Here is a 24,520-nt window from a genome sequence, read left to right on the forward strand (position 1 = left end):
CAATGACAGGCACTGCAGCACGGGATGGGTGCTGGTGGCCCTTCCTTGCTCCCCGCAAGCTGCACGCTGAATAGATGCATAATTATCATGAGCAAAACCCCCTGAAACATTTACAATTCATAAACAGGAGCCATTTCTGAGCGGGGGATTTGCATAATGAAAAGCACAAATTCTAGAGCCAGGGTGCCTTGGTTCAAAACAGTGTCTCCCACTTACTAAATGGGTGATTTCAGGCAACTCATTAAACTCTGTGCTGCGGCTCTCACATCTGTAGTGACCGTGGCGGGTTAGAGAGACGGCTCAGCAGCTAAAAGCTCATGCTGAGTTCAGTCCCCGGCACCCACCTCGACCAGCTCCCAACTGCCATTACTTCTAGCTCTTAAGAGAATTCAGCACCCTCCTCTGACATCCCTGAGCATCTGCACACACATCACACACACACACACACACACACACACACACACACACATCACACACACACACACTTAAACACATGCATACTCATACACATATGCATATACATGCACACACACACTCATATACACAGATACTCATATATATACACATTCACACACATATACATATGCATTTTCATATACATACACTCATATACACATATACACATATAACACACACACTCATACACACACATAACAAACACTCATACACACATACACTCACATACATAAACACACATATACATGCATACACACATCACACACACATATACACACTCACACACACATACTCACTCATACACACAATACATAATATACACACACATGTAAATGTAATAAATTTTAAAATTTATTTTAAAACAACAACCCATGCAGGATGATGAAAAAGCATTAATGAGCTAACACGTGCGGAGCACACGGAAGAAAACCCACTTAGGGCGCTCAGTGAATGCCTGCTCTTACCTGCAGAAATCATGATTTCACCAGTGATAATCCTGTTACCACCCTAGGAATAAATTCTTGTGCGACAGCAAGTGAGTAGCGGGGAGCAGGAGGATCACCCGCTCTGTTCCTGCCTCATCGTTGAGGCCTAACAGGAAGTGACCAGCACTGAGCCATCACGCAGAACTGCCCTCTCCTACTTGAATGCTATAGAAGATGACCCAGAGATGGACCGACACACTCAGAAAGGTGCAGTGTGATGCAGGCTGGAAACGCGTGAGTGAAGAAGGGCACGTAGCGGGAAGCGGAAGGATAAGTAAACGGTACAGCGAAGCTCACAGCAGTGAATTTGTTGGCTTGTCTGGAAATCATCATACAGTGAAATAAAGGCAAACGAAGGCAGCTACACGATGTTTACAAATACATACATTCATGATTTTTTTGAGCCCTCGAATGGATAGTTGCTGGATCTCTCCTTTTTAAAAATATCTTGCAGAAACAAGTTATAAATAAAAAGGCTATTCGGGCGTGGTGGCACATGCCTTTAATCCCAGCACTCGAGAGGCAGAGGCAGGCGGATCTCTGTGAGTTCGAGGCCAGCCTGGGCTACAAAGCAAGTCCAGGACAGCTGAGATAACATAGAGAAACCTTGTCTCAAAAAACCAAAATAATAATAATAATAATAATAATAATAATAATAATAATAATAATAATAATAATAATAAATAAAAACTTTTAAAACAGAGAAGGCAAGATGGCTGGGAGAGGGGAGCAAGATGGCTGGAGGCAGGAGGAGCTTGCTGACAAGCCTGACAAGCTGAGCTCCATTCTCAGAACGCAAATGGTAGAAGAAGAGAACTAACTCCTGTAAGAAGTCTTCTGGGCAACACACACATGCTGTGGCACCAAGCACCATGCACATGCAGACACATAGATAAGTACGTGTAATGTAAACAACACACTGCCACTGGCTTATTAGTTTTCTGACATTACTCAAGCTATTCACTGGAAATTTCTCTGCCTCTTAAGTTTACTATAAATGAGCAGAAACATGCCCTCTTTCTCACCTACTACTAGTAAGGAGGGTAAGTGAGATTTGGTTGGTATTATGTTCTGGCAGAACCCGATTTTACCATTTCAGTAATTCCTTAGAATTCCATTCCTTAGGATGATGAGGAAGCACCTTGTAGTGTACTACTAACTGTACAGGCACACCTTCTCCACTGACTGTACAAACACCTTCTCTACTGACTGTACAAACACACCTTCTCCACTGACTGTTCAAACACACCTTCTCCACTGACTGTACAAACACACCTTCTCCACAGACTGTACAAACACACCTTCTCCACTGACTGTACAAACACACTTTCTCTACTGACTGTACAGGCACACCTTCTCCACGGACTGTACAAACACACCTTCTCCACTGACTGTACAAACACACCTTCTCCACTGACTGTACAGGCACACCTTCTCTACTGGCTGTTCAAACACACCTTCTCCACTGACTGGTCAAGCACACCTTCTCTACTGACTGTACAAACAAACCTGTACAAGCACAGGTACAGATTCTCTACTGGCTGTACAAATACAGATACACCTTCTCTATTAACTGTACAAATACAGATACACCTTCCCCACTGACTATACGAGCATAGATACACCTTCTCCACTAGCTGTACAAGTACAGGTACAGCCTCTCTACTGATTGTGCAAGCATAGATACACCTCTCTACTGATTGTGCAAGCATAGATACACCTCTCTACTGATGTCAAGCATAGATACACCTCTCTACTGATTGTACAAGCATAGATACACCTCTCTACTGATTGTACAAGCATAGATACACCTCTCTACTGATTGTGCAAGCATAGATACACCTCTCTACTGATTGTGCAAGCATAGATACACCTCTCTACTGATGTCAAGCATAGATACACCTCTCTACTGATTGTACAAGCATAGATACACCTCTCTACTGATTGTGCAAGCATAGATACACCTCTCTACTGATTGTGCAAGCATAGATACACCTCTCTACTGATTGTGCAAGCATAGATACACCTCTCTACTGATTGTACAAGCATAGATACACCTCTCTACTGATTGTACAAGCATAGATACACCTTGTCCCACTGACTGTATAAGCACACATACACCTTCTCCACTGACTGTACAAGCATAGGTACACCTTCTCCCACTGGCTGTACAAGCACAGGTACACCTTCTCCCACTGGCTGTACAAGCACAGGTACACCTTCTCCCACTGACTGTATAAGCACAGGTACACCTTCTCCACTGACTGTACAAGCACAGGTACACCTTCTCCCACTGGCTGTACAAGTACAGGTACACCTTCTCCACTGACTGTACAAGTACAGACACATACTCTCCTACTGAGTGTACAGGCACCAGTACACTTCATACAGGGAATCTCATTTAATTTTATCACAGCTCTAACGTCAGAACAAAGTAAATAATAAAGACTCATAAATAATCCAAGAGCCAGGTGTAGTGACGCACACCTGTAATCCCAGCACCTGGGGGTTGGAAGTAGAAGCTAGGAGATCAGGAGTTAAAGGTCATTCTACACTAGATAAAACTCTATCTTAGAAAGGAAAAAAGAAAATTAAATAATCCCAGTTGTGATATGCAGCAGCAAATCTGCCTATTTCTTTACAGATACAGCAGTTTCTTCTACAGTCAAGCCCCCTTCCTCTTCCACTGGAGTGTATAGAAAGCCCCATGAGGAAGAGGTCTGATACTGAGGCGAGGAATCTAGAAGAAACCTGTCCATTCCTGAATAGATTCCCTTTTCTCCCAGAGAAACCAAGGAGCCAGCTGAGGCGTGTGGACGCCAACAGCTCACAGCTCTCTTTCTCACACATGCACTTTGTACTGAAGAACCCCAGGACAGACGAGGAAATCACTTACTCTCCCAGCTTTGCCCAGATAGCCAGCGACACCCTCAGGATGATCTCTGAACCTTCGAAGAAGACTGAGTCCCAGATCTTCAAAACCGTGTGGTTAGGGAGGCACGTGGCGAAGAGCGTGAGAAACCACTGCATGGTGAAGACGTTGGTGAGCGGGGGCTCATAGCCGCCTGGAACCAATCAAAACAGGAGTCCTTGAGAGCTGGGAACTGTGAGGCGCCCAGCCACCCAGGCAGTGCTGCTTCCCAGCTGTTCCCTCACATCCCTCAGCCGGTTTCCTCCTTTTCCCCCTGCCCATGTTTCTAGAAGAAACATTTTTAGTAGAAAACTCCAAGACATGAGAGTCATCAATTCTTTGCCGTTCTTCAGGAGTTTTTACCTGAACTAGATCTGGATCTACTTATTGAAGCCCACTTAAAATTAAGGAGAAAGTCTTCCTCATCAAAAACATAGTGAAAACAACCCATTGCATCTCCTCAAATACAAATCGAGGGCTGGTGCTCAGAAGCATCACCCGAACAAAAACGAAAAACAAACAAAAATAAATAAATAAAGCAAAAAAAAATGCCCACAGACTTTCAAAATCTTGTAGTTCCCACTTTAATTCAAATGCAGCTATTAGGGCTAAAATTGCTTATTATAAATTACTTATCTCTTAAGTTATATGATTCCCAGATCACAGTATAATGAAACAGAAAATAAGTGGAAAAAATTCCAAAATATTTAGATGCTAAACAGCTTTCAATTCAAAAATATTTTAAACTAAGTGATATACCATTTTAAAGACGGATCCATCCCATTTTGAAATTTTTGGATTCACTAAAAGCTCACTATTCCTTTGTACTTCGAGTGACTATAAATGTCTATTCAATTTTTATACTGATCCTTCTAATGATAGTACAACTATTTCAGCGTAGGTTAATATATATTTTTTTTTCCTGAACTGGTTTTCTTCTTTTCTCCTGTGAACCAATATTTGCCCAGAGACTTGAGGAAAACACAGATGTCAATAACTTGTGTCTATCACTACCATGAAGACACAATTATACTGTAACTGGATCACACAAGAAGCTTATTAGAGATGATCAGCTGTCTCCAAAACCTCCTCTGTATTTTATTAACAACCAGATCTTCAAAACCCTTAAATACAGCTGGGCATGTTGATAAAACTTGTAAGTTCAGCACCAAGAAGCTGAGGCAGGAGGATTTCTGCTAAGTCTGAGGTCACCATGGGATGTACAGTGAGACCCTGTCTCAAAAACAACAACGTTCTTTAATGTGTCCCCTATTATTTTATTTCATTTCATCTCATTTTTCTTTTCTTGTTGGTGGTGCAAGGGATGGAACCTGGGGCCCTGGAACATGCGGGTAATAAACACCATCGCTGGGCTGCAACTCCAGCCCTGTGCTCCCAGCTTTAAATGTGCACATCAGGCCAGAGTGCTTGCCTAGTCTACCACGGCAAGTGGCAGTCAAACAGAACAGCAAACACTGACTGTCCTCTCTGCTGTTCAGAGAACACAATTGCAGAAGTGCACCAAGTAGGCACAGGATGGCCGGGACAACTCCCACTACCTGCCAGTGACCCCCACACCCCCACATCACAGCCTCTCCTCCATAACCTTATCGCTTCTGCCAAGGTCACAGTCTGGCCCAAAGTGCACCCCAGCTCAGTTTTAAAGACGTCCTTCTGGTCTGGTGCAGTTTAGTTTAACTGATAAGGAGACATGTGCGCCACTCTCCACCTACAGCTGGGCAATGCTGGCGCTGATCTGGACCGGACGCAGAGCTCGACTCTTAACCGGCTCCCTGGCCGTGTCTCGTGAAAGTTTTGGCGGCACGTGGCCCTACATATTTTCAATTTTGTGTCTGTTCTCTGGAGATTTAGGTTTGATTACGCCACACTCTAAACAGAAATACCTGGCAACCTGTCTCCATCCAGAACTTAAACTCACACACACACAGAACAGAACCAGCCAAACCAAACACATTGGGAGGAAATGCAATAGCCGCGCGCCAGCCTCACCTCCACTCTCTTTGTTTGCCGTTCTCTGAAGGGCGTCGAGGTGCAGTGACAGTTCAGGGAGCTTCATCCTCAAAAGGTCTCTGAAGACAGCCATATCCACAGAGAGCGCCCGGAGGTTATCAACAAAGTAACTTTCAGGGAGTACCTTATCGATCAGGTAAATCATAATCTAAAAAAAAAAAAAAAAGAAAGGAAGAAAAAGATAGCAAGACCGCTTCATACCCACCAGGATCCCAGCCTGGCCAAAATAAAAAGCACATCCAGAGATGAACACAGTCGACCAAAGCACACATTCCTCCCGATGCGTCAGAAACCAATTCTGGACTCACCTACACTCCCTGCAAGAAGCAGGCGGCATAATTATCTAAGTAACCCAAAGTCAGCTGCGCTGTGAAGTTTCTGGAAGGGCTGCCAGACCTGGTTCACCCCACATATAGCTGCGATTACGCAATGCTCAGCCTCATGGAGACATGAGAAGGCACGAGCGCCCTGCACTCAGCAGGCACCTGCATCCTGTCTTCCTGATGTCATGGGTTTTACAACCTGGATATGAAAGCCCCAAGAGCTGGCCTGCCATAAAACACTCACACTGAGACAGGCCTCGAGATGTACTCTCAGCCACCTGGGCTACCAGAGTGACTGACGCCGCCGGCTTTATGAAACAGAACGAGGTTTTGTTTGCACACTTGGTGCCTTTTTAAAACCGGCTTCTCTCATAGCCCTGTCACATGAGTTCCTCAAATTACCAGAGTCTTCTGATCGCTATACTTGAATTGCCTTTTCTAAACTGTCAAAAGCCACTCAAATGACCCAACAAAGCACATATCAGTTCTGTAATAGCCTTTCCCAGTCAGCTTGAATGCTGTCATGCACCCCTACCCCACCCCCACCAACTCCCTAAAATCCACCTCACTCCCCAGGACACCAGAAAAGCAAAGAGTAAAACAGAACACTTCCTGATTTAGACATGCAGATTACATCTGAGAAAGAATACTAACACTGGCCAACTGAATACATAAAATAATCCTTTTTTTTTTTCCTTTTGACCGGGCTAGCCTCAGACTCACACAGACATCATCCTGTCTCTGCTTCCCAAGTGCTGGGATGAAGGCATGCACTACCGTGTTCAGCTAAAACTGCTCTCTCCTTTAGAGCGCCCCAGAGTCACGCGTTGGACCCATTACTGCCTTTCGGCTCCCTATCACCACCTTCTAGACGAATAAGTAATGTAGCTTCGAAGCTATCACCTTCGATACATGAACAGAAAGGGTGAGAGGGTGAACTCATTTCTGGCTGGGTTTATAACTAAGTCTACCGTGATGTGTATAGAACCAGGAGGAACATTTGTTTATTTTTCCATATCTCCGAGATACTCCCTGCAGTCAAGCAGCAGGGGGAGGCCTGAATGCAAAGATCAGATGGCGCACGTCACAAACGTTGCAGTCAACATGAGAGTGAAGGTTCGGCTATGAGCTGGAGACTCACCCTGCCCTGAGCAACTGAGGCACTGGTGCCCTTCCATACTGGCAAGCCTTCATTTTTCATACATACTCTGTGGTGGTTTTGAATTCGAACGGCCCCCATAGCTCATATATTTGAATGTTTCGTTCCCAGCTGGCAGGCTGTTTAGAAAGAACTAGGAGCTGTGGCCTTGTTGAAGGAGGCGTGTCCCCCAGGGGTGCGCTGTGAGGGCTCAAAAGCTCAGGCCAGGCCCAGTCAGTCAGTGCCTCTGTCTCCTCTCTCTGTCTCTCCATCTCTTGCCATCTGTCTCTCTCTGTCTCCCTCCTTCCCTCTCTCCTTCCTCCCTCCCTCCTTCCCTCTCTCCCACCTACCTGCAGATGGGGAGGAAAACTCTCAGCTGCTATTCCATTACCATTATGGCCTGCCTGCCGTCACGCACCTCCTATGATGGTCATGGACTAACCCTTGGAAGCTACAACCAAGCCCCAATTAAATGCTTTCCTTTGGAAGAGTTGCCTTGGTCATGAAGTCCCTTCCCAGGAGTAGAGCAGTGACTAAGACAGACCCCATCTGTGGCGACTTCCCCACTCTTAGTCAGACCTCTCATCTTACACTACTAGCGTTGGCAGAACTGCTTTCAACTAAAACAGGTCTTAGACATCAAAGATTCATTTCATATGCGTTCTCTGTGCAGACACCTCGCAGAGATATGCCTACTTATGCCCTATACGCCTTGTGCTAGTGTGTGTGTGTGTGTGTGTGTGTGTGTGTGTGTGTGTGTGTGTTGTCTGCCTGTGTCTCTGTCTATCTGCTGTGTCTCTATCTTAGTCTCTCTGCAACTCCCCTCTCTCTGTTGACAAGGTCTCTAGCTTTGGCTAGCCTTGAACACATTATATGGCGGAGTATGGTCTTGAACTCGTTCCTGATGCCCCAGCCTCCACTCCCAAGTATTAGAACTGTGGACGCACACTAGCACACCTGGCCTGCGCAGGGCTCGGAACTGAACTTTGTGAAGGTTAGGCGAGCACTCTGCCGCCTGAGCGGAAGCCCTGGCCTGGTAGTCACTTGCATAAGCCCTTCCCCCTGGGATATAAACTGACCTGGTGACCATGGGAATGGAAAAACAACGGCCATCACATGCGACATTTGCCTGCAAATCTGCAACCTCCTCTCCCATGCTCACTCTGAGGAAAATCAGGCTCCAGTCTGAGATGGGGGACTTTACATAGCAAGGAACTATAAGGCCTTCAGCCAACCACCACCAAACACCTGAGAACACTCAGTTCAACAGCCTGTGAGGAACTCCTTGCCAATGACCACATAACATAGTCTGCTAACGCTCTTGCCATTTGAGTGAGCCTTCAAATGAGTGAGCCATTGAGTGAAGTTCAAATGGAACTTCAATAAAGTTCCAACAGCCACCATCATGAATGTCGGAGTGATGTGCCCCTGAGCTGGCTCTGCCATGGCCAGATTTCTGAGTCAGAGAAACTGTGAAGTAATATAATACCTGTGTTAAGATGACCTAATTTGTTACACACACACACACACACACACAGAGAGAGAGAGAGAGAGAGAGAGAGAGAGAGAGAGGAGAATTGACACAATCAATACTTAACCTGCTTTTAAAGCATCTTATGGGAGTGAAAACATTCCTAGTTGACAGCTACCGCTGTCTGTCATGAGATATGGCTCTACCAGATGATAAGCCCTATCACAGGTCATGACAAAGGGATTGGAAGGGGAGAGGCATCAAAGGAACGAGCTATGGCCCCAAGCTCAGCAGCTGCCCTGGTCCGAACTGATACTCACTTTCAGTGCATCCCCCTCATTGCCCTCCATCACTTCCAGAATCAAGGCAGCCAGGATGTTGAAGCCTTGGCAGTACCCGACGTTCTTGTTCCACCGGGCATACGCCAACAGCACCCTCTTTAGCACCACCCTGTCTTGCTCCGCCTCCTGGCCACAGTAGGAACTGCAGCCGGTGCGATGCAGATCCTAAGAAGGGAGGGGAAATGATTTTTAAATGCCTCCTGCTTGGTTTGGATCCCTACTACTTCTCCCTGGGCCCCGTGGAGCCAGCGGCATTGCTCCGCTGCCCACCTTCCCAACATGATGGCTGCCCGCCACAGATGCAAAACAACGGGTCAAAAGACCTCCCAGGCAGTAAGCCGATAAATCTCGTCTCCTTGTGAACTGCCTGCCTCGGGTATTTTGTCACAGCTTGATCACAGAGATTGAAAGCCGACTAACAAAACTCCTAATACTCCCTGGGGGGGGGGGGGGGGGAACAACACCAAAGTATTTTCTTCACTTCACCTTTTAGCTTTATCAGAATGGATATTGGTTTTTGTTTTTAATTTATAAGCAACTTATACACATGAGCCAAAGCACTCCTCTGAACTTCTCTTTTCCTACTGCTTTCAACTATGCAATCTGAGAAAGAGTCACAAGGATAAGTTTAGTCAGGCAAACATTCTTAAGAGTGTTTCCATAATCAATACAAAAAGTTCCCCAATTAACAAAACTCAACTATCATCTCATGTAAATTGAGAGCCTCTTGTGCATTAGTGATATATATATATGTACATATATATATAGTCGTTTCAACATATAGCAAGAGTGCTAACATTAGTCCTTTGAACAGAATACCGTTATAAGATTTAGCTGCTTAAAGCTCCACTACTAAAGACTAATATTAAAATAGCACCCTTTATTACACAGGCAAATCATCCTATGCAAATTAGTCTATACATTTCTACAATGTGGATAATAACACCGGCTGCACTTTAATATGCAATGAAGCTAATATCTATAATTTAAGTGCCAAGATGAGACTGTAGTCTTCAGGAGAGAAGATCATTTTACCGACAAAGCATTTGCTTCAATGAAAGAAATAAAAGATTCTTTTTAATAACATGGTTATAAAATGTGTGTTGCCTAAACTGGTCTGGATGGTGGCCTCCTTTAATGCCAGCACACTCAGGAATGGAGACAGGAAGATTTCTGTGAGTCCACGGAGAGCTTGGTATCTATGTAGTGAGTTCCAAGGCAACCAGGGTTACACAGTGAGACCCTGTCTCAAAGAAAGAAAGAAAGAAAGAAAGAAAGAAAGAAAGAAAGAAAGAAAGAAAGAGAAAGAAAGAGAGAGAAAGGCTGGAGATGGCTCAGAGGTCGGAAATGCTGGCTGCTCTTCCAGAGGATATGAGTTAGTTGCCCTCACCTGGCTTCTGCAGGTACCAGTGACAGCGGTACACAGACACATGCTAGCAAACACCCATACACATGAGATAAAATTACCAGTGACAGTGGTGCACAGACACACACGCTGGCAAACACTCATACACATGAGATGAGATCATTTTTAAGTGCATTGCCTTAATCCGTAGGTTAAACAGAAAGGGAATGTTTCAAACATGAAATTTTGTCTCTGTAAAACCTATGCTGAAATTCCAAATAAAGCACTGAGATGTGGGTAATGCAAAGGGCTTCAGTATGCAACGTGCAGTGCCATGGGTTTTCAAAAATGTTCATTTGGAACAAACCAAGTTAGATCAGAAAATAGCTCATTTTAGTTTGTTCTTCCTCCTTTTAAGAAATGGATTTAAATGTGCCAACACATTAGCCATCTTATGGTGGCCAAAATGCAGATGAGACAGCCTTCCCTTTCAAATCCCAGCTTAGCATCCCTCTGCGGAACACTCATAAAAGCAAAGCTCATGTGCCTGAGCCTTATGTACAAGGATTATTCTGGTACCAAATGAAGTCAACATCCTTGGCTCTTAGCACCAGGCTCTAATCACTGCAGGGATGCAGGTGGTGCAACCACAGCTGCCCCATAGCTGGTGAGAACGCTAGACACAGATCAGGCAGCCAGCCTCACCATAAATTAACAGCTAGGCCAGCAAAAGCTCCATAAGAGCCCAATGTTGCTAATATGAAATATGCTCACCTTGAAATGTCTCAGTCCGACGACTTGGATGTAAAAGTATCATTGGTCTCCCTGACCCATACATACTAAGGAAAATAAAAAGGGAATTTCTCCTATTGTGTAACATAATCAGATGAACTGGGTATGTGTGGAAGCTCGCTCACATTTTCCTCTTACTGGCAACATTTAAACTTAAGAATGCAAAGGCGCAGGCAAGTTCTCCATACAAAAGCTACTAGCGGACGGAATGAGGAGGCGGCGGATCGTGCGCAGGTGTTCAGACCTGGACGGAGAGGTCTAGGAAACGTTTGCATCCCGGAGCCCCTCTTACTACATTAGCACAGGAAGCCAAGCCCGGGGGCTTTACCTTGACTATCTGAATTCCCATGGAGTCATCGTCAGGGTTGCTTCTCTCGTTGAAAGTGAAGCGCATGGTTTTGTCCCAGTCGATGGCTATACTGTGCAAATAGTGATCTGCCAGGGTCAGCCAAACCTACACAGTTGCATAAACAAAGAAGACTGCTAAGGAAAAACATCTTGCTTTTATTAGAAAACTAGGATTGCACCGAGGAAGGACGTGGAACTGCGTGGAGGCCAGGGCTAGCTCATGCATCCAAGCCCGTGCGCCGTACTAAAGTGAACCCTGTGGGGCCTTTCATTCCTTCTTGCAATAAAGATTTGTTAAGTTCCTACTATGTGCCAAGTAACAATCTAATCATTGCGGGGTGGGGGTAACCATATTTGTTTTATCTTATTTCAGATGATTGGATAGGCTACATAATTCTATAATCTTGTTTTGCTTAACTCTAAGTCATTTTCTGCTTGGGCAACAGCTACTCGGTCACACACGGACCATTCCCCCCCCCTACACACACACACACACACACACACACACACACACACACACACACACACACACCACCATACACGCAATTCTGACAGATTCCAGAGCGAATAATTTTTTAAAGAGCCACTGGATATTTTTACTCCACTACCTGACCAAGAAAATCTAACTTTAAAAAAAAAAAAAGAATTTCATAATCCCATATTAATAGTCACTTGAGAAACACCCGGTATTCAAATCACAATGTTAAGATTAGATTTATAAATTAATAACCTTAGAGTGCATTTTAAATTCCAGCATCTGAACAGAATTTGGCAGGATTTGGTCTTGCTTACTACCTCCGAGCAGACCTCTAAGCATCCGAATCCTGCTCGAACGCCCACTGGATGCCTTTGTGTTTAGGTACGAATCAGGCGGGCATCTCAGCTGCAGCAGAAGCCAGGCCAGCTGCCTCGCCCACCGCTACTCCAGTTATACACACAGACATGCACACACATGCACACCTGTTCCTCCCATCCACACCAGCTGCAGGTCCTACCCTTCCAGCCTCTTGGGCCAAAGTCTTGAGGCATTTTTGACATCCCGTTTCCATGTCACATTCAACCCCACTGGGCGATCATCTCGGCTCAGGCTTTGGACCATACCCGGATGCTAAGCCTTCTTGCCATCTCCGCTACCACCACGCTGGCCCAATTCTTGCCTGAATTATGGCAGCCCAATTGTTTCCTGGTTTGTACCCTTACATCTCAATCCGCTCGTCAGCAGACAGAGTAGCCCACTAGACTAGCCCTGCTGTCAGCGCCCAGGAGGGATCCATGACCTAGCCACCCACACTGCCTCCAGATGCCACTACCCCAGACCCCACTCCTGCTTCCCCCCTGCCTCTATGCCCTCACACCACAGCCTCTCACCTCCGTGAGAATACGTCCCAGGTGTCCCCACCTCTGTGCCTTCCTGCAGGCAGCTGCAGGTTGACTGCTTCCTTCCTTTGGGGACCTACTCACATGTCAATTTCTATATAAAAATTCCACCTCCTTACCCCCCATTCTCCCACACTCGCCTTATTTCTTTCTCTGCTTTACCTCTATCCACGGCACTTGTCACTGTGTGACATGCCGTATCTGACCCACTGTAAGTTCTATGAGGACAAAATATTTCACCTGCTGCTGCTCCCACAGCTGTGTCCCTAGCACCCGGAACATTGCCTGGCACGAATAGTAAGTACCCAGGGCATGATTAACGAAGAATATACTTTTTGACTTCCTGGATATTTTAATGGACAGAGTGATGGTCCTTTGGTGTTTTAGCCCTGCGAACCCACTTCTTACCTTTCTCCTCCATTCCTTTGGGATCCCTGTTGACAGTCTGGCAACTGCCTTGAGAGCATCATACCACTAGGACCAGAGAGAAATATTAAGAAAGTAATAATATGGACCTGAATCAACACTTTTCAGGCAAGTCTGTAGGGCATTTTCTTAATTAGTGATCAATGGTGGAGGATCCAGCCCATGGTAGGTGCTGTCATCCCTGGGCTGGTGGTCCTGGGTTCTCTAAGAAAGCAGGCTGAGTAAAGACATGGGGAGCAAGCCAGTAAGCGGCGGCCCTCCATGGCCTCTGCATCAGCTCCTGCCTCCAGGTTCCTGTCCTGCTTGAGTTCCTGTCCTGACCTCCTTTGATGATGAACAGTGATGTGGAAGTGTAAGCTGAACAAACTCTTTCCTCCCCCAGTTGCTAACCCTAACTAAGCCAGCATCCACAGTATGTGAGAAAATCAACACGGCACACTAGGACACTCAGGGCTTCTCTCCACAGAATGGGTCATTCTGAGGCTGTCAGAATCCCAAGCCCTAAACATCTTAACTAAACATCCCTATTACCCATTTGACCCCAATAGCTGGGATCAAATGGCCACACCTACTATGAGTAAAAGATAACAGATCAATCAGGGAGTTTTTAGATTAATTCACACTTGTGAAACTGTAACCCTGCCTGCCTAAATTTATTCATTTTTAAATAAAGTATCACTTTATAAAAATGCAAATTTTTCATTGCCAGCACAAACCCCATATTACTTATGCTTTAAAAGTTATACTACAAACTGGGAAAACTGACGTCTCTTGTGCATCAAAACATATGAATATTTTCATTTTAAGAATATATGCTGATACACCCAAATTTTTAAAAATGACTTAAAAATCAAAAACAAAGTTACCTGCTGAAAACCATTTTGGCCTAAGGATGGCTCAAGTGTGAACTTCAATTTTGTATCAACTCCTAGGAGAGAAGTAAGTAGTTGTTATTTATACAAATTACACAGGGAGTCAAGAAGCAGGAAAGAGATGTCTGGACTGCCCGAGCCCATGACTGTAAGCAGACAGCTGGTGGTGATCTGGTGGTTGTCGCTCTTGCTGTTGTTGATGATGTAGAGTCCTGTGCATGCACTGACACCTAGATTTCCTGTCAGGAATCCAGGACATCCCATAATAACCTGGCATTTCAAAGCTTTAAAGACAAAGTTGTGCTATGCCTGGGTGGATAATTTTCTTCTCCAAGAAAATATTAGCTACTCATTGATTCTTGTCTCTGAGAGATGATTTTAATGAACTCCTGCCTCTGTGGAGGGACCAAGATTGCCTCCATCTCCAACCAATGAAATGGTCTTTGTAGGGTGCTGTCCAGGCCTGGGGTGCTGAATTCAGGAGCTTATTATTATTATTATTGCTTCATTACAACAAAGATCAGGAAATTCATCCCTACAGTGACTTTGCCGCTGCCCAAAAACCACTGGATTCCCAGTGTGTTTGACCAAATGTGCTCCTTCGACTTTTGGGGGCCACCTGCTGGGTGCAAACCAATTGCTTTCCTGTGCTGAAACGCAACTGGGGCTAGTAAGTCAAAACCACAACTCTTTTTCCTCATGATGAAAAATGAGTCAGGCTTTAAGTGGAATTGATCACTCGCCGCCCGCATCCAAAGGCTTAAATCGGGTCATTTTCACGCTCTTTTTTTCTAAGTGAAAGGAGAGGAGAGGAGTTCTATTTCATCTGATAATCACAGCTGTTCCGGATTCAGAAACACAAAACACTATTTAACGTGGGAAGGAGATTTAAAAGAAAAGAAGGAGGGGAAAAAAGGTAAAAGAAGACGCCAGGGCGAATAAATACTACAGTCTCGGCAATTAGACACTTCGGTGGGGAGAAAAACAAAGAAGCCACGAGGTTCGGAAAGGCAGCGACACATTCCACCCTCTGGGACTCAGCGCCTGGGCAGAATTTGCATGCTGGGTGACAGCAGATCCCAGAAGGAGCTGGGGGGGGGGGGGGGGAGGTACTGTGGAGACCACAAACTGCCTAGGGGCAGCTGGGGCCACTCCAGGGAAAGGTGAGCGCTGAGCTTACGCTCCACGGGCTAATAGAGCTGCTTTCTCTTGGGCCACCCCTTGCCAGAACCCTCAGCGCCTAGGCGCCGGTGCCAGGGCCAGTCTCTTAAAACCCTGAGCAATGACGCCAGGTGACCAAGCTGGCGCGGGGATAGGCAGAGCCTGGAGAAGCAGGGATGTGTAAATACAAGCTTATGATAGGACGGGCCTGTTCTCAGAAGGCCAGGCGGGCTTCAGAACCTACTGAACGGAGCTCGTGCCCTCTCCCACCACAACACAAGCACACCACGGACTCGGGGCTGGGCGGGGGGGGGGGGGGGGCGTGCATACTATCCTTCACAGTCGCTGCCTTTACCTCCGACCAGCAGGGTCAAGGCGGTGCTTCGGCCAAGCTACAAACCTCTTTGGAGGTCTGGCTTCTAGAGAACCCGGAGTACAATAGGTGACGAGGCCTGGGCAGGCGGGGGCAGCCTCCCTTACTCCCCCACCGTGAACGGAGGCCAAGCTCATAGGCCGCGGGGTAGCTTCTGCAGGGCGGCAGGTTCTCCGTGCCCTAGCGGCTGCTGAATGCACCCAGGCCGGGTCTGCTCCCATCCCTCCCAGGCCGACGGTGCTCCGCAGACACCTGCACCCTAGCGCCCAATCGCAGCCCGCGCCTCACCCGGCTCCAAGGTGCAGAGCAACCGGGGCGCGGTCCGCGAGATGCAGCTGCGCTTCTTGAGCACATTGCTCAGGATGGTGCCCACGCCGCCGCCGCCCTGGCGCTTCAGGCATCGCCCGCCGCGTCGCAGGGAGCCGGTCAGCTTGTCTTGCCGCATCCGAGAGAGAGCGCCGTCGGCCGCCCGGGACCCCGCTGCTCCACCGGAACGACTGCACAAGTAGTGCTTGGAGAGTCCAAGCCGGCGAGGCTCCCTGGAGAGCCGCAATCGTGCAGCCTGAGCTCCGGAGTCAGGAGGATCAGAGAGACGCGGCGGGAGCAGCGGAGCTCAGGGAAGCCGGCTGGCATCTGCAGTGCGGAGCCCAAACGGCTGAGACCAGAGCAGGCTGGGGCGGGGAGGAGGGCGGTAGTGAGCGCGCGGGCGCGCAGAGATGGAGGCGGCGCCTCGGCACCCAATCCAGGCATCAGCTTGAGCAGGCAAGGCGGTCAGAACCGGGAGTCAGCTCCGGAGGACAGAAACCAGAGACAAGGCAGGGGCGTCCCCAGTTCTCCTAAATCTGGGGGTGCTGGAAAGGCCGCCAGTGCAGAAGCTGCAAGTACCCGCCTGATCTGAGCAGCCCCAGAGAAGGCAAGGCCTGTCTACTACAGCACCACGCCGACCGACCCCGGGGGCAGAGGAGCTGGTAGATGGTGACCTCAACCTTCAACTCAAATTGTGTTCCTGTCTCTTCCTGGCCACTTAGAGAGGCAAAGAACCAAGTTTAATAACAACAACAACAATATAGTTCCCCTTGGGAAAACGCAACCCTAAGAAAATGTTCCCATTGAAGAAGCAGTTTCCGAGTGTTTCCAGGGGCGTGATGAGGTCAGGCTCTTAATAAGAAGTGTCTGCCAGACTTGAAAATCTCGGGCGCACGCCTTTAATCCCAGCACTTGGGAGGCAGAGGCAGGCGGATCGCTGTGAGTTCGAGGCCAGCCTGGTCTACAAAGTGAGTCCAGGACAGCCAAGGCTACACAGAGAGACTCTGTCTCGAAAAACCAAAAAAAAAAAAAAAATCTCAGAAGAGTCTTGAAAGAGTGTAGCTTTGAGTCAAGGCTTTAGGAGGTGGGAGGGACAGGCAGAATAACTACAGCAGGACTGGCGTCTACTGAAGGGGGGGAGCTCACCTAGATGGATGAAGGATGATGGTTGCCATCCTGACAAGTCCTGTCCCGCCTGAGGCTATCAAGGTTGGCACTCCACCTCCCATGGCGCTGCTGCTGGAGCTGTTTCAAGCTAGCAAGCCTAGGGAGGCCGAGAGCCCAGGATGCAAGCACTGCCAACCTAAACGTGGTAGTGCTCGCTGTGCAGCTGCCCTAGCCCAGTCCTATACTTTTATTTTTCAGCATGGGGGGCGTGGGGGTGGGAGGAGGGAGGGTCTTACTAAGTTGCCCTGACTGGCCTTGAACTTGTGATCCTCCTGACTCACTCTCCTGAGTAGGTGGTATTACAGTACTATACCCACCTACCACCCACCCTCAGCCTGGCTTAATCGGTTTTTTTCCTTCTGACTATATTGCATGTAAAAATAAAATCATTCAATAGCCAAAATGGGGGTATAAATATCCCCCAATCTGTCTTTATGGAATCTTCATAGTGCCCTTTTCCTTGTTGTACTCTTTTTTTTTTTTTTTAATTTTATTGTTATGTATACAGTGCTCTGCCTGTATGTACACCTGCAGGCCAGAAGAGGGCACCAGGTCACATTATAGATGGTTGTAAACCACCATGTGGTTGCTGGGAATTGAACTCAGGACCTCTGGAAGAGCAGTCAGTGATCTTAACCTCTGAGCCATCTCTCCAGCCCCATTGCTGCACTCTTTTAATCTTTCAAATCTTCCAAAGCTCCAGATGACGGCAACATTTGGCTTCAAAAACGTCAGCAAGAAGCCTGGACACAGACTTTCGGTCACAGATTTCCTCAGCCTTCCCTAGACTCTTTCCACTGCCAGGCTCTTCAAGAAAGTTCTCTGGGAGTACTGGTCAACCAGCTAACTGTCATAAACATCCGGTCTTGATCTGACAATTCACCAGGGGAAGGATGGTTCTACTAACTCTAGCCTTTCCTTTCCTGTGCCTACGAGACAAGCTGGAAATTACTTTGTCTTTTCTTCCTATGGAAATTTCAACGCCTTTCAGCATCTCCTGCAAGTGTGTTTTCACTTCTATACAATACCAAGTCAATGCTTGCTTAGTTAGGATTTAATGTTTGTCCTAAAGCCGGAACTCCAGAGATGGAGTACGTTGCCCATCTGAATGCTTTCATCAGCAATGAGACAATGGCCCACAGCTATTTCCACACACAATGATTTCCTCATGGCAAGTTCCAGGCCATGCAGGGCTACCCAGTGAGACCCTATCTAAAAATAAGAGAGGAGAAAATCGTTTCTTAGCAACCCTTGGAGATATAACTTAAGAGTCACCAAAATAGAACATATGTCTAATGCTAAGGCACTTAATTGTGACTCTCCCTTGAGAAGCCCACTCAACACTTAGGCATGTCTTATTCTTTTCCTGAGCCTGGTGCCCCCCTCTTGTCTCTCTCCTCTGTTAAGCTTCTCATTTATAAACTTTTATTCTCTTTGGACAAGCCCACATCCATGCTCTTGGTGTGTGATACATAAGTCCTGAATTTATAATATATACAAGTCTCCTCCTCTTAATCTTTCTATTTAACATCTATATTAAAATCTCTTTTAATAAATGCCAAATCTGCCTCAAAAAACCAAAAGGCATGCTGACATCTCCCCCACACCTTTGGTGCTCCTGAGCAAGTGCTCACCAACATTGCTATTAGGAAAGGAAAAGTCTTTCTTAAAGTACAATGGCATATTTACCTTCAAAAAGCAGGGGGCGGGAGCATAAAGATTTTTGTATTCGGTAATCTTTAGGGGAGAAAATGTGAACTTTTAAAACTATAGAAGAGGAGGCCGGGGAGGGCCTGAGAAGACTAGCACCAGAAACTGTCTTCTGACCTCCTGCACAGACATGTACACACACACACATAAACATGTGCACACACACACATCGGTGTGCACACAGGAATGAACAGCGTGGACACAAGAATGGAACATTGAGACTTCTCTAGATTTGTCTTGGGCAGTTTTGACTTTGAAATAATGTTTATTAAATGCTAATAAACTAAAGTTCTTAAATGAAACTGTGGAAATAAATGAAAACAGATGAACCTAACTGAATATACCATTTATAGCATAAAGCACAGGGGGAAAATGATTGTACTTGAACAGGTATACATTGCAAGGAAAGACAGAAATGAGAATCTTAATTTTACTCGGTAGTTAACAATTTTGGGCCAGGCATGGTGGCACATGCCTTTAATCCCAGCACTCGGGAGGCAGAGGCAGGTGGATCACTGTGAGTTCGAAGCTAGCCTGGTCTACAAAGTGAGTCCAGGACAGTCAAGGCTACACAGAGAGATCCTGTCTCAAAAACAACAACAACAACAAATGTGTGTGTGTGTGTGTGTGTGTGTGTGTGTGTGTGTGTGTGTGTTAACTCATGTGCTATAGGAGAAGGCAAATAATGTCAAATAGAGCCAGTACTATGTATAATTATATAATCAAAGAAATTTGGTTTTCTTTAAAATGCTATATAATGCTTGGGTTTTTTTTGTGTTTTGTTTTGTTTTTTGAGACAGGATCTCCTCATGTAGCCCAGGCTAACCTCAAGCTTGCTATCCCCCTCCTTGACCCTCTTGGTACTGGGGTTAGAGATATGTGGTACCACACTCAACTTACAATTAATGTATTTAAAATGGAAATACGGGTATAAACTAACTTTTCCCCTCAAAAATCAACTTTCCTGCTGGATCTAAACCAAAGGGTAGAAAACTCAGTGGTTAAAAAAAAAAAATGTCCCAGCACCCAGATTATGGTCTCTGAAATCCACTCCCCACTACAGGAGCAAAGGCTTCCCTGAAAACTGATCCAGGCCCCAGCCGGAAGCAGCACGTGTGAGCCTATGGCGTGTTGACGCACGCAGGGGAAGTGGGGTCACATCACCAGGGCACAAGAGCCACATAAGCAGGATCTTCTGTCACTGAACATCCTTTAAGTGCTTCAAGAATGCTATTCTGAGTAAGTCAGGAATGGGAGTCTTCCATGTGACTCGGCACACTTATCTTACAGTCCACACGTCACAGGCTTTGTGAAGAACCCCCCCCCCCCAGATTTGAGGACACCGTCCGAAGTGGTGTAACTCTATGAATGAAATTTACAAAACTCTGTTAACATGAGGATCGCTGCTAAAGCAAGCCAGGCTGACGTGACACATGAGCTATGTGGTTTCACACACCCCCTACGCCCCGACGGAAGTCTGCTTTGAACAGGGGAAAACTCTTTAAAAAAGTACTGCTTTATGCCAGGTGGTACTGGCACACACCTTTAATCCCAACACTTTGAGAAAGCAGAGGTACATGGATCTCTGAGTTCGAGGCCAACCTGGTCTACAGAGTGAGTTCCAGGACAGCTAGGGCTACACAGAGAAACCTGTCGAGAAGAAAAACAAAAGTATCACTATAAAACGAGTCAGTGTGTCTTCCCAGCAGCCTTCACCAAGCTGCTCAGGCACAGAACGCCCTCCTTCACTGGCCTGGTGCTTTTACACTGTGTGTTATTCGTTACCCTTCAGCCTTCACAGCCATCCCGGCCTCTCTGTGGTGCTAGGGACAACAGGAAGGGCTGACGGTTTTCCACAATGTCTTAGAGGGCTAATGTGCTCCTGGGGCTGAAGATGCCCAACTGGCAAGAACAGAAAACTCCAGGGAAACAACTGTTTGGTGCATGCAGCTTTCCAGAACTCTCCTCAGCTCAAGCCTTAGAGGGCTTTGTGTCTCCCTTTAACAAAGGGAGCTATTCACATCGCATGTGAGGAGGAGCCTCCGACATGGAAGGACACCCTGAGGCTGTGTGACACATGCCATTCAGAGCACCCCACACTCAGACGTCAGGCTCATTAGGCAAACCTCTGATTATCATTTGGCTCCAGAAAGGGCTGCTGCCTAGAAGGGGAGGTACTGAACACAGCAGACAGCGGGTGCCACCCCTGAGCTCAGCAAATGCTGAGCAGGCTGAGGAGACCAAGGTTCTGGGCTATCAGAGCTAAACTCCACCCCCAGAGCAGGTGAGGGACAGGTCAGGGCTGACAGAAACGCTGCTCTCTGAAGTCGTTCACAATACTTTTCTTCCTCCTAACAGAAAAGGTTACTTCCCAAGTAAATATTCCATTGCATTTCTTTCTGATTACAAGGGAAATTACGCTTTAAAAGGGGTTCCTTGGGCCAGGTGTGGTGGCGTACCCCTTTAATCCCAGCACTCGGGAGGCAGAGGCAGGTGGATTGCTGTGAATTTGAGGCCAGCCTGGTCTACAAAGTGAGTCCAGGACAGCCAAGGCTAACAGAGAGAGACTTTGTCTCAAGAAACAAAAATAAATAAATAAAAAGAAAATGGGGGGGGGGCTTCCTTGAAATCTTTCCATTGAGGACTGCATAAAAGTTAACACCGTTTGTGTGTGCATGTGTGTGTGTGTTTCTATTATTATAGCAATAAGTGGCAAAGAAATTAAACAATATTATTTTGTTTACATTGGGGAGGAAAGCTAGGACTGCCAACTTCTGTAGCAAACAGATAATTAAGTTAGTGCTAAAATACAATACTCTAAAAGTAGCCATGGTGCAAGCCTGGTATTATATTTATTATGTGACTCACAGTTTCTTATTTCATGTCTGAGATACTGTTTTCCAAAAGCAAAAGATGTCATCTGAAGTCATCTCAGAGAAAACAAGCCAGCGTGGCCTTTGCCTGAGGCCACCAGCAGCAGGGCCAAGCCGTCATTAGTCCCTACTGGGCAAATGACCCTTCCTACCGAATAATGTCAGTGAATTCCCATTTGAGTAAATCACAGATGGGAACTACCTGGAAAGTTAGTGGAAGAAAGCTCACTATAAATTGTATACTGGGTGAGTCAGACGTGGTATAGGAGGATCACAAGTTTGAGGCCAGCATGGGCTACATGGTAGGGCTAGCTTGAGCTACAAAGTGAACCCATGTCTCAAAATACTGCTTTACCCTGCAGTAAGTGCTCCTTGTCTGGTTAAGGAAGGGAACGTTTTGAGGAACGTCCTAGGAGCTGACTAGTGAATTAAAGGACACAGGGCTGAGAGTGAGCCTTTCTTGAAGAGAAATTTTGCCCCGAATAGGAAACAAGCAAGAAGTCTGAAGAAAAAGCAAGCCCAACATCAGAAATAAAAACCGTGTCCCAAGGGGCTTCCCAAAAGGAATTGGGTCTGAGACATTTTCTGGTTTCCTACTGCTATTTTCACTTAACAGCAAAATCTCAAAATAAAAAGGGCCTACGTGCTTATCCTCAGGGACACAGCAGGGCTGGTGTTGGCAATTACCAAGGAGAAGAGGCCCAGGAAGGCTGCTGCTTGGAGAGAGAAAACCACAGGGGGCCAGGGTGCTCTGGGTCCCCAGGGCTGCAGCTCAGCCTCAGGGCTGTGGCTGCACAGCTGCAGAGCTGCTGGCAGTCTCTGAGGGTCAGAGAGATCTCACGGGTCATCGTATCTAAGGCGGCTCAAGTTGGACAGCAGATGAGCACGGACATTTTGCAGTCACAACCTCTGAAAGAGAAAGGCAGCTGCCAGCATCAAAACTGCTTCCTCGTTTTTCCTTTCCTCTACAATTATTGATAATCTGTAAACTCCTGAATGGTAAAAAGCAATGTTCCCACGTGTCTCCCGGTGTCTGCTATAGCCTGAGTGCCCAGGCTTGTCTGCACTAGTGAGAGGCAGCCAGCCTTAGGAGACAGAGCCTCTGCATGGGAGTCTCTTAAGTCCTAGGGACATGGCCTTGACAGGGAAGTGGGATTTTGGTTCTTTCTCTTGTCTGCCTTGCAGCTTGTGACGAGGAGAGGCATTTTGGTCTACCTGCACTCCTGACTCGCCTCAGGCTCAAAGCACAGAGCCAGCAAGATCATGAACTGGAGCCTCCAAGACTGTAAGCCAGACTAAACTTCTTTATGTATTAATTACTTCGAGTGCTTTGTTACAGCGATGGAAGGCAGACGAACAGAGCACTGGTAGCCACTCCCCCTAGAAAGCTAATATTCTCCTGAAGCCTCCTTAAAAGTAAAGCCCTAATAAGTAGTTCCTTCAGCTCGCTACCCAAGACTTTGCCCACACATGGTGAGCTCGCGGGGATGAGCACCAGGATGACTTTCCTCCACCCAGGAGACACGAGGGCAGAATAACAGGAAGGAGCTAAGAGAGAAGAAAAGAACCCCACAGTTTTCTGACACATCACATGACACACACGAAACATTTTGCTTTCTTTTTATATGATTTTCCTCATCTTAGTCATAAAAACAGTTTCTCTATTTAAGCGCAGGGATCCTTTAAGACAACAGGGTGTGGCTTTTGTATTGTTAAAAGCAGAGAAAAGTTACCATCGCAGGCAGAACAAAGGAGCTCTGAGGTTCCTAAAACAAGTCACTCAGCCCCCTTTATCCACCTCTCCACAGTGCTATTTATGCTTCTCAGGAAGATTCTTCTCAATTAGATTAAAAATAAAGAAACCACTCCTGAGCATAAATTCTCCCTAAACACTCAAATATTCTGGAAGAAGTATTTTAAGAAAGAAAAAAATCACCTATATTTATAGATAAGAAGTTTAAATTTTTAAATATAACTAATATTACAATTTAATTGACAGTACAGAGTTCACACGTTTTAGCATTATACCAGTAGTGTATTTGAAGCCTCTGTGGCCAGTTGCACACATAACCTCAGAAGAATAAATATTTAATTAATTGTTATTATTAATTATTCTTAGGACCTATATTTTCTGTGAAGCACTTTCTCTCCTCAAAATGATTTAAATGGATTCACTACTTCAGGACCCAGTGCCTTTATCCTTCAGGACCAAAGGTGTTTTGGGTTGTTAATATTTTAAAATAATTATATACAAATAGACAGGTAGGTAAGTAGATAGATGATGATAGATTGATAGAAGACAGACAGACAGACAGATATGTCTATGTATGTATGGAAAAAGCTTTGAGGTGGACCTGAGGTCATGTGGAATTTTCCATTTGTAGCAGTGCCATGCCTTTGCTTGAACAGCTTTGTATTTTGGAGTATTTCAGATTTGGAATTTTCTAATGACTGTATTAAACCAATTCTTGAGCTAGGTTTGTGTGGACCATAAAAAGACAGCTCTTCTGAGGGTGAGGATTAAGGGGTGTGTGTGTGTGTGTGTGTGTGTGTGTGTGTGTGTGTATGTGTGTGTGTGTGTATGTGTGTGTATATGTGTGTGTGTATGTGTGTG

The 24,520-nt window shown here is 46.2% G+C and overlaps 1 protein-coding gene across 4 annotated transcripts in view; it reads right to left on the bottom strand.

Annotated features, from left to right (window-relative positions):
• TBC1D30 (TBC1 domain family member 30) overlaps nt 1-24,520 on the bottom strand; it is an 80,785-nt gene that overhangs the window by 23,429 nt on the left and 32,836 nt on the right. For 2 of the 4 annotated variants that reach the window (XM_084759993.1, XM_084759994.1), the window contains exons 3-8: nt 14,311-14,372; nt 13,427-13,492; nt 11,622-11,747; nt 9,136-9,321; nt 5,863-6,031; nt 3,838-4,006 (exon numbers count right to left, since the gene is read on the bottom strand). In XM_084759993.1, the coding sequence (XP_084616119.1) occupies nt 3,838-4,006; nt 5,863-6,031; nt 9,136-9,321; nt 11,622-11,747; nt 13,427-13,492; nt 14,311-14,372 (778 nt within the window). Of the gene's footprint in view, nt 1-3,837; nt 4,007-5,862; nt 6,032-9,135; nt 9,322-11,621; nt 11,748-13,426; nt 13,493-14,310; nt 14,373-16,138; nt 16,660-24,520 lie in introns of those variants that run through there. The other 2 variants (XM_084759995.1, XM_084759996.1) reach the window with 2 other exon arrangements.

Source organism: Acomys minous (genome assembly GCF_964271855.1).
Source record: "Acomys minous genome assembly, chromosome: 15".
In the NCBI taxonomy this organism is placed as follows: Eukaryota; Metazoa; Chordata; class Mammalia; order Rodentia; family Muridae; genus Acomys; species Acomys minous.